The sequence below is a fragment of the Podarcis erhardii genome, assembly GCF_964252035.2.
Source record: "Podarcis erhardii genome assembly, chromosome: 1".
In the NCBI taxonomy this organism is placed as follows: domain Eukaryota; kingdom Metazoa; phylum Chordata; class Lepidosauria; order Squamata; family Lacertidae; genus Podarcis; species Podarcis erhardii.
Window position 1 is genome coordinate 10,460,720 of NC_138497.1, and position 10,056 is coordinate 10,470,775.

Genomic DNA, 10,056 nt, shown 5'->3' on the forward strand with positions numbered 1-10,056 from the left:
ATGATAGATTGAATTATATGCTCTTATATGCCCCAGCCATTCTGGGAGGCTTCCAGCAAATCATAAAACAACAGTAAAACATCTTAGATAGCTTTAGACAAATTCTTGGAGGAAGACAGAGGACTCTTCTTTCGGCCAACATAGTCAAATGGAACCTCCTTGCCTGGGGGCACTCTACCTTTCAATACCCAGAGCAGGGTCAGCAACCTTTTTCAGCCGTGGGCTGGTCCACCATCCCTCAGACCATGTGGTGGGCTGGACGATATTTTTTGGGGGGGGGGGATGAACAAATTCCTATGCCCCACAAATAACCCAGAGATGCATTTTAAATAAAAGCACGCATTCTACTCATGTAAAAACATGCTGATTCCTGGACCGTCCTTGGGCTGGATTGACAAGGCAATTGGGCCACCCCTGACCCAGAGGTTATTTTTGTTTTTTTGTTTTTTTAAATATTAATTTTTATTAATTTTTTAACATATCATTTTCAACAATAATTAAACATACTTTTATATCTTATACAATTTTTTGACTTCCATCAATCACATCTGAAAATTTTTCAATCTGTTCACTTAATTTACATTTCTTACTTTCACTATTACATTTAAATTTCATAACTAATATCTCTATTCTTTCTCTACTTTGCAATATTTCATACATTTCTCCTTACAAAACTTCTTGCAGTCCTACTAGCGTAATTTGTTGATTACAATTGCTCTTCGAATAGTTCATATATTTCTTCCAATCTTCTGTAAATCTCTGGTCTGGCAGGTTTCGAATCCTTCTTGTCATTTTATCCAATTCTGCGTAGTCCATTAATTTCGTCTGCCCTTCTTCTTTCATCAAAATTTCTTCTTGCTTCCATTTCTGGGCTAACAATACTCTTGCCGCTGTTGTTGCATATAAAAATAATTTAACATCTTCTCTATTAATGTCCTCACCTATAATACCGAGTAAAAATGCTTCTGGGTTTTTTTATGACCCAGAGGTTATTTTCTTGCCACCGTCGCTCAGGCCTGTCTGTCTCTCTCTTTTTTTATTCGTTCTAGATCGGCGCCCAGTGCTACCTGGAGTGCTCAGCCTTGACTCAGAAAGGCCTGAAGGCCGTCTTTGATGAAGCGATACTCACCATATTCAACCCCAAGAAGAAAAAGAAACCATGCTCTGAGTGCGGCAGCTGCTGTCGAGTTGTATGACGATGGCCGGAATATTGGAACGGGGTTGGGCTGGTGTTTGGCCAGAGTCTTCCCATCCCATAATTTAACACCTGCACAAAAGATCGAAGGACATGACCAGGAAGGAGGCATCTTAAAAGGGAGATCTTCCCCATCTGTGATTCCTCCTAAGCTTGCGCCTTCTCATATCTTACCTGCTTTTTTCTAACCGCTACAGAGCTGTAGATACAAGCAGCTGGTCCATACTGTGGTCACTTTACCTGAGGCAAAGCTAGCTGATAAAGTAAAGCAGCTGAGAGAACTCTTCCTGCGGTGTCAGGATCCGGAAAAAAACGTGAAAAGATCTCAAAGGATCCTGCAGCAAAACTGAGAGACTCTCTAGATTCAGTAATTTGTAGCCTTCAGCAACAACGAATGAATTGATTTGTTCCGGTATGAATATTCAATCACAGCCGGGCCACAAAAGCTAAATCAGGCAGGCAAATAACTCTTCCAGAGTTGACCGTGGTTAAGATATTGATGCAACATTAGAGATCCTGTTTTAATCTGCTTTTTTATGAATATTCCCTCTTTCGGAAAGAGCCTCATTTCTTGGGGAGGAGGGAAACGATGTGGTATCAAACTGACATTTACTGTATTTTGTCTCCCTTTTTATATATTGAGCATTATCCAGCTAGAGAGCCATCAAAATGTATGGTCATTTTACCCTTGGGCATCTGGGATTTTATTTTATTTTTTACTAAATTGAGTACCACACAACCAAATTTTCTTGCTTGCAAATGGCTATAGCCAGGGTCTGGAAGGAGCTGCATGTATATTCTGAATGCAGACCTAGTTCCCTCTTCACCCAGTTGTTCTCGCTGTTGTTTTAAGATGTAGGATCCCAGAGCTGCTGGGTTGGAAGGGACCTCAGCGGTCATCTAGTCCAACCCGCTGCAATGCAAGAAATTCTAAACTGCTCATTGAACAACCTCCGAAAGGATATCATAAAGTTGAGGAAGGTTCAGAAAATGGTAATGGAAGTGATAAATGGGATGACCAACTCCCCTATGAGGAAAGGTTATAGCATTTGCTGTTTATTTTTTGGTTTAGAGAAAAGGTAAGTGAGAAGCAACACAATAGAAATGTATAAAATCATAAAGTGGGTACAGAAACGGTTTTTCTCCCCCTTTCTCCTATCACAGTGAAGATGAATCTTGGAAGATTCAGGACAGATAAAAGAAAGTGCTTCATCACACAGCGCCTGCAGGCCTGGAGAGACTGCAGGCAGTGTGGTGCAGTGGTTAGAGTGTTGGACTAGGACCTGGGAGGCCAGGGTTCAAATCCCCCCTCAGCCGTGAAACTTGCTGGGTAGCCTTGGACTGGTCACTGTCTTTCAACCTAACCTACCTCACAGGGTTGTTGTGAGGATAAGATGTGGGGAGACCAAGCAGGTTTGCCACGATGAGCTCCTAATAATAATAATAATAATAATTTATTATTTATACCCCGCCCATCTGGCTGGGTTGCCCCAGCCACTCTGGGCGGCTTCCAACAGAACACCAAAATACAATAACCTATTAAACATTAAAAGCTTCCCTAAACAGGGCTGCCTTCAGATGTCTTCTAAAAGTTTGGTAGTTATTTTTCTCTTTGACATCTGGTGGGAGGGCATTCCACAGGGAGGGCGCCACTACCGAGAAGGCCCTCTGCCTGGTTCCCTGTAACTTGGCTTCTCGCAATGAGGGAACCACCAGAAGGCCCTCAGCGCTGGATCTCAGTGTCCGGGCAGAATGATGGGGGTGGAGACGCTCCTTCAGGTATACTGGACCGAGGCCGTTTATGGCTTTAAAGGTTAGGACTTGGAAGAAAGGTGAGATGGAGACGTAATAACAAATGATAACAATCAAATAGTTAAGCTATGGAATTCATGCCAGCTGTGTGTCGTGACGGCTACCGACTTTGTTGGTTTTAAAAGGGGATTAGATAAATATCAGTGGGAGCCAGTGTGGTGTAGTGGTTAAGAGCGGTGCGCGTAATCTGGTGAACCGGGTTCGCGTCTCCGCTCCTCCACATGCAGCTGCTGGGTGACCTTGGGCCAGTCACACTTCTCTGAAGTCTTTCAGCCCCACTCACCTCACAGAGTGTTTGTTGTGGGGGAGGAAGGGAAAGGAGAATGTTAGCCGCTTTGAGACGCCTTCGGGTAGTGATAAAGCGGGATATCAAATCCAAACTCTTCTTCTTCTAGCACAATGACTGTCTTCTGCCTCCACAGTTCTGAATACTAGTTGCCAGAAACCATGGAGAGTGCACTCTTGGGCCCAGCTTGTGCATGTTTTCCATGGGCATCTAGTTGGCCATGTTGAGAACAGGACGCTGGACTCAGTGGCATAGCGTGGGTTGTCAGCACCTGGGGCAAGGCAAGTAATTTGCGCCCCCTAACCCGTGGATTTGCGCCCCCTAACCCGTGGATTTGCCCTAACCCCAGAAGTTGCGCCCAGTGCGGCCGGCCCCCCCTGCACCCCCCACGCTACGCCACTGGCTGGACTCAATGGGATTTAAAAATCTGCCCTGACTCTTCCAACTTTCAGCTTCCTTCGATTTGCACAAGTTCTGGTTATGAGAGAGGGAGAAACGCTTTTCTCTACCCATTCTCACACCCTCCAACATTTCTCTGATGAAGATAGGGAAGCCCTAAGGAAAAGCGGGGCATTCCAGGATCAGAAACCGGGATGGGCTTCTGTAAATCTGGGGCTGTCCCTGGAAAATAAGGACAGTTGGAAATGGCTGCAGTCTCTCCAGGCCTTGTGTAATTTAAACATTTCTATCGTGCCACCCCTTACAGTACTTGCCCTTTCTCTAAACTAAAAGTCTCAAATGTTTTTCATTCTGGTTTCCACGCAGCTACAAAGCAACCGAGAACCGCCTAGGACAACCCAGTGCCTTCAGGCTGCCGTAGGTGCCTTATTTAATGTTTTCCACAAATCATTTAAATGCAATTGGAAAGAGCAGCCTTCGGAAGGTTGTGGCGATCCCCCCCGCCGCCTTATTTTGCTATATAAGTGCAGATAGCTTACCTGTAGAAAATTTTGTGCATGGGTCATCGTTGTTAGAGTTTGGTATATATGTGAAGCTGCAGAGCTGAAATAAATAGTCTGCTAAAACTGCTGGCTGAAAAAAACTAAGGAAAGATACTCCTGGCAAACAAAGCCGTTATGGTAAAGGTAAAGGCACCCCTGACCATTAGGTCCAGTCATGGCCGACTCCGGGGTTGCGGCGCTCATCTCGCTTTATTGGCCGAGGGAGCCGGCGTACAGCTTCTGGGTCATGTGGCCAGCAGGACTAAGCCGCTTCTGGCGTACCAGAGCAGCGCACGGAAACACCGTTTACCTTCCCGCCGGAGTGGTACCTATTTATCTACTTGCACTTTGACGTGCTTTCGAACTGCTAGGTGGGCAGGAGCAGGGACCGAGCAACGGGAGCTCACCCCGTCGCGGGGATTCGAACCGCCGACCTTCTGATTGGCAAGTCCTAGGCTCTGTGGTTTAACCCACAGCGCCACCCGCGTCCCAAAGCCGTTATGAGTACCAAGCTATTATATGTGGCCATGATGGAGTTCAGTGCTAAGATGAAATAGGTCCAATGCTAACATGAAGCAGGAAGGAAGTAAAGCCTATGAGAAAAACAATCTGCAGGTAAGTTACTCAAGAAGGTGTCAGCAAGGAAAGAAGAGTTGCCTTTTTGTCTGTCTCCCCTCCCACTGGCTCAAGTGTCTTCCTGCAAGCTGCTTTACTCCCAGAAATCATGTGGTGGTTAATGGTGCCTTCAATAAAAATGTTTTTGTTTCTTTAAAAAAGGAGAGAGGAGAACTTGTGTACACCAAGTAACTGCTCATTCACAGTGACCAATCACCTTTGCGCGCCAAAGTCGTGTCGTGTAAAAACAACAGAGTCTCATTGCACCTTGAAGACTTTAACCACATGTTTTGCAGTAATGCAAGGATTAGTCTTGTCACAAGGGGATTCCCCCCCCCTCACATGCCCCCCCACCACCATCCCCAAAACTGAGACAGCTTTCTCTCCCTTCCCCCTCTTTTACGCTCGCTGTTCTTTTTTATATTCTGGTTAAAGTGGATTAAATTTATTTTCACTTGGAGTGCAATTTGAATTTCTTTCAGACTTATTTTCACAGTATAATTTACAGTTTAACAACCGCCTTGAGGTAGAGCCCCTTCACCGTCCCTCATGTTTTTTGATGATTTTTCATGGTAGCTGCTTTCCCCTTTACATACATCCTTGGTTTTTTTTACTTGCTCCAGGGATGCAATCAGTGTTTTTAATTCTTTATTGTTAAGTTGTGGGTGGACATATCAGACGGCACAGCGATTCTTCAAACAGCTCTTGTTTATTCGCAGGCCAGAACAGAACTGAACTGAAGGGTTCAGTCAGCCTGCTTATATAGAGCTCCACTACAACGTAACAGTAACAATTTTCTAAAACTATCCAATCACTGAACGTCACTTTCGATCCCTTATTTGCATAACTATCTACAGTATCCCCCTGCTGGCCCAGGGTGAGAACTTCAGTACATAACATTTATCTTTGCGGAGTAGACCAGTGCTGGTTGCTCAGGTTTCAAGGTGCTTGCAAGCAAGAGTGTTTTTTTCCCCCAGAGGCTGAGGTTCACCCCTTCACTCTTTGTTCTGTTCTTAAGTTTTGTGTCCAAAATGAGGAGGGCAAACCCCTTGTTGCGCAGCCTGGAATTTTGCCACCCAAGCTCTCCACTTGAGCGTAGGGTTAACTTTGCCTTTAGTTGCTCTCCCTTTAATCTCTCGTCTTGCAACTTCATCTCTCTCTCTCGATAGCAGGAGCACAGACTACACCCCGTCACTGAGTGCCCTAGTCCAGAAGTGTCACCCACAGCATATTTAAAGGACATGCTGGAGGGAGGAGATTTGGACATCATTGCGCCAGGAGAAATCCTTTCGCTGATGGAACGATCTTGCTTAGTGCTGCGTAGAATACACTCCTATCAGATTCATTATGGCGTAACCTTCTGTGGGCTCGAGCAAACTTTGCCAGATGCTCAACTGGCAGGTCTATAAAGAAGAAAAATCGTAAGGTGGGAGTTGGATGGCAATGAACTGCAAACATTACAGTCAGTGATAACGAGAGCTGAAATGGATGTTAAATAGGCATGCCTTGTAGACACATGAGTTCTGTAGCTGATGTGTAGCGGTTCCTCAGCAGACAAGTCAAGGTAGACAAGATACCCTGGATGTTTGAGAACCACAGATTGAGATGGTAGCTGGACACTGGCCAGTTCTGCCCCAGCCTAACAGGTTGCCAAGGCATCAGAGAGGGACATCCAAAGTCTCAGGTGATCCTTGGCCTGTCCTCTTAGGAACCATACAGTTCCAGATTAAATCTATTATATCCTTAATAATTGATCCCCTTTGGCCTTGATGTCCCCCTCTGACAGTTTCTTAGCTTAGTGCAGCTCCTGCAAGGTTTCAGGAAGTTTGATCCAGCATTTCTGTCTGATATGGTTTGGTGTGAAGATTTCTGGAGGTGAACATGGGGTGGGGTGGGGGACCTCAGGTCCAGGGTCTAAAAGCAGCCCATCAGGCGTCTCTGCCTAACCCTCAGGGCTGTCACTGGGCTATGCCCCCTACCCAGGTTCCACCCCTCACTTGATCCACCCATTTTTGTTGGGATGGATTTGGAAGGTAGGAGAGGATGCGTTATTTGTTAATTATCCTCCTCTTGCTCACTTGAGTAAGGTTAGTGTCTAGTTTAGCAGAGTTAAAAATATACTGAAATATACTCGGAGTCGAGAGTGGATTTCATGCTCTTTATTCAGCTCATAGTGGTGAGGAGGAATGGAAGTTCCCCCAGGATGTCTGTTTTATATACATTATTTACACAATGGGCCCCACGTGATTGGCTAATTCTGGGATTCTCCTGTAGGCCAATCAGGTTGCGGATTCACTTCCACCTGGAGCTGGATTGGGTGGCTCCTGTGGACCAATCATACTGCTGCATTGTTCTAGCACCAATCAGACTGCTGCATTTTGGATCCTATTGTTCTAGGACCAATCAGACTGCTGCATTTTGGATCCCATTCAACTCAGTACATAACATATGCCATCCTTTGCAGCATTAACACGGAAACTTGGCACAATTAGCTTTCTCTAATTATCCAGAGTACCTCTGGCAGACTGGATCTTCCCCTTTATTTATCCCTCGAAATGAAACAACAACGCAGAAGTCTGCGATGTAAGAATATAGTTGCAGGCTTGATTTACGCAGAAAATAGCAGTGGGATGTCAGGCAAAGCATCTTTCTAGAGTGCAAAACGCTTTGTTTAGATCAAAGATGCTACCTGGGGAGTGGACATGCTCCACATCCTAATCCCCATGGCTGCATGACAAGAGAGGTGGAAGAAAGTGATAAAGATTATCTTCCTATTGTTACCATTCCTGCCTGGGCAATTAGGGGATGCGACTTCACAGGGTGCCCTCTAGGAATTTACAGGGATCTGCATATGTCTAAAACCTTTGCTCACCTAGCAAACACGGAATTTTATATTTTGACTGGGACGTCACTTCCCCTCCCCACAGTTTTTGCCTGGCTGGACTGTGTCTTTGAACTTTGACCTCACTGTGATGGAGGGCAGAGAGGGGTGTGTGAGCACGTGTAGAAACTCAGATTCAGAAAGAGGTAGATTCCACCATGGGAGCAGGGCCGGGACGGAAGAGTGCTGGAGTCCTGTCTAGTCAAGTAGCATGGATCGGTTCCAATCTGTTGGGTGTGGACAGGCTGCTTCGATGAGTGAAACTAACCACCTGTCTCCTTGATCCTTGCCCATCCTGGCTCATAAAAGTGAGCCAAGAAGGGCTGGGCGATGGGCTCCGTGGGGTGGTGAATTCTTCCTAGAGGGAGCCTTCCTAGACTCACTGAAAGAGGCAGTCATTAAACCACTTCTTTAAAAAACATCTTTGGACCCGACCAATATGGCCAACTATCGCCCAGTCTCAAATCTTCCATTCTTGGGCTCGGTGATTGAGCGGGTGGTTGTGGAACTGAAGCACGTGAACGTAAGCAGGTACTCACTTGGTGTTAAATAAGGATCAGGCAGACTCAGCAATGGAGAATAAGAAGGTGAAGTTTATTGCCAGGCAATAAGGACCCAGTTTGGAATCTCTTCCAAAAGGAACTGGGACCCCGATTGACAGAAATCCAGAGGTCTTTATACCTGAGCAGATCACAGCAAATCATAGATTTGCAGAGACAACCATGAGGCAGTCACGATATTGTCAGCGAAAATTAGCCAATTAGCAAGCTTCTTGCCATGCTACCTGCTCCTGGTCAAGCACTGGTCAAGCACTGAGTTCTAGTTCTGCTTTCCATTGCCTGCAGTGACCCTCTGTCTAACCTCTCCCCTAGTTATGACAGGACAGGGAGTTTGGAGATTTTGGGGTTTTCTCTTCCTGTTCTGTGGATTAATTTAGCCTGTATCTGAGGGGATTTTGTATCAGAATCTCTGATTCACGTCGTCCCCTTGTCCAGGGTACACGGATGTTTGTAGGGGAAAGGTCGGCTCCTAATTTTGCTGTTTCAAGCAGTATGCAGTTAGTTAAGGCACAGCTTCCCTTTGATTCAAAATGGATTATAAAATACTGTAAGCCTTGATTATGTGTGAATATAATATATGAATATATTGATTACTGATAACTGATGGATAGCATAGGGGTAGCCCTTCTTCCTTGCCTCAAAACAACTCCAGGCACACCTGGAGAATGCGGACCATTTGGATCCCTTCCAGTCAGGATTCAGGCCTCATCATGGGACTGAAACTGCCTTGGTCGCGATGCAGCACCCATTGTGTCTATGCTCTACCCTGTGCACTCACTATTTCACGACAGACATTCTCAAGTTTGATCTTTCTCTTCGCTCAGGAGAGCTGCAGGATTTTCTTGCTAGAGGCACTCTTAGCTCCTGACCTGCCGTTTCAGCTAAAATAGACTTGGCATAAACTGCCACTTGGCCAGAAGGCTCTTCTGAATAGTCTTTGCTCCTCTCTCGCTGGGAATTGTGCTTATGCATCTAATGTTACTAGGGCAGCAAAAAAAAAAAAAAAAAAAAGTCAATTAATTGGTTAGGTTAATCAATTTTAAAACTTTGGATCAATAAAGCTTACCCCATAATATTAATCAGAAAGCACTTTTTAGTAAAGTGAATCCTGCTGAATTTAGTCAGGCTTACTTGCACAAAGGAGCTGCGGCCTTAACTATTCTTAGAGAGGGTGCTTCAAAATAGGTGCAAACTCAGTGGCTGACTGACACAAGCCAGTAATAATAAATTTTATTTATACCCCGCCCTCCCCAGCCAGAGCCGGGCTCAGGGAAGCTAATACCAGTAAAATTACAGTAAAAACATAATGGGGGGGGGGAAATACAGGTTAAAATGCAATTTAAAATGCAGCCTCATTTTAAAAGTACCCCATAGATCAAAACCATAAGGGGAGGGAAACATAAGGGTCAGACTAAGTCCAAACCAAAGGCCAGGTGGAACAGCTCTGTCTTGCAGGCCCTGCAGAAAGATGTCAAGTCCCGCAGGGCCCTAGTCTCTTGGGACAGAGTTGGGGCCAGTACTGAAAAGGCCCTGGCCCTAGTTGAGACCAATCTAACCTCCTTGCAACCTGGGACCTCCAAAATGTTAACATTTATGGACCTTAAGGTCCTCCGCGGGGCAAACCAGGAGAGGCAGTCCCGTAGGTACGTGGGTCCTAGGCCGCATAGGGCAACCCCTCTGCACCCCTCGCAGCCATGCCAGCACCTTTGTGGACCCCTCGCTTCCCCCCTTCACTGCTTTCTTTATAGGAGACCAGTCAACTGAGG

At 45.7% G+C, this 10,056-nt stretch overlaps 1 protein-coding gene across 1 annotated transcript in view; it reads left to right on the plus strand.

Annotated features, from left to right (window-relative positions):
- Positions 1 to 1,888, plus strand: part of RHOJ (ras homolog family member J) — a 56,513-nt gene extending 54,625 nt beyond the window's left edge. The window contains exon 5 of the mRNA XM_081866479.1: positions 1,050 to 1,888. Within this exon, the coding sequence (XP_081722605.1) occupies positions 1,050 to 1,196 (147 nt within the window). The 3' untranslated portion in view covers positions 1,197 to 1,888. The remainder of the gene's footprint in view (positions 1 to 1,049) is intronic.
- Positions 1,889 to 10,056: the final 8,168 nt, after the last annotated feature.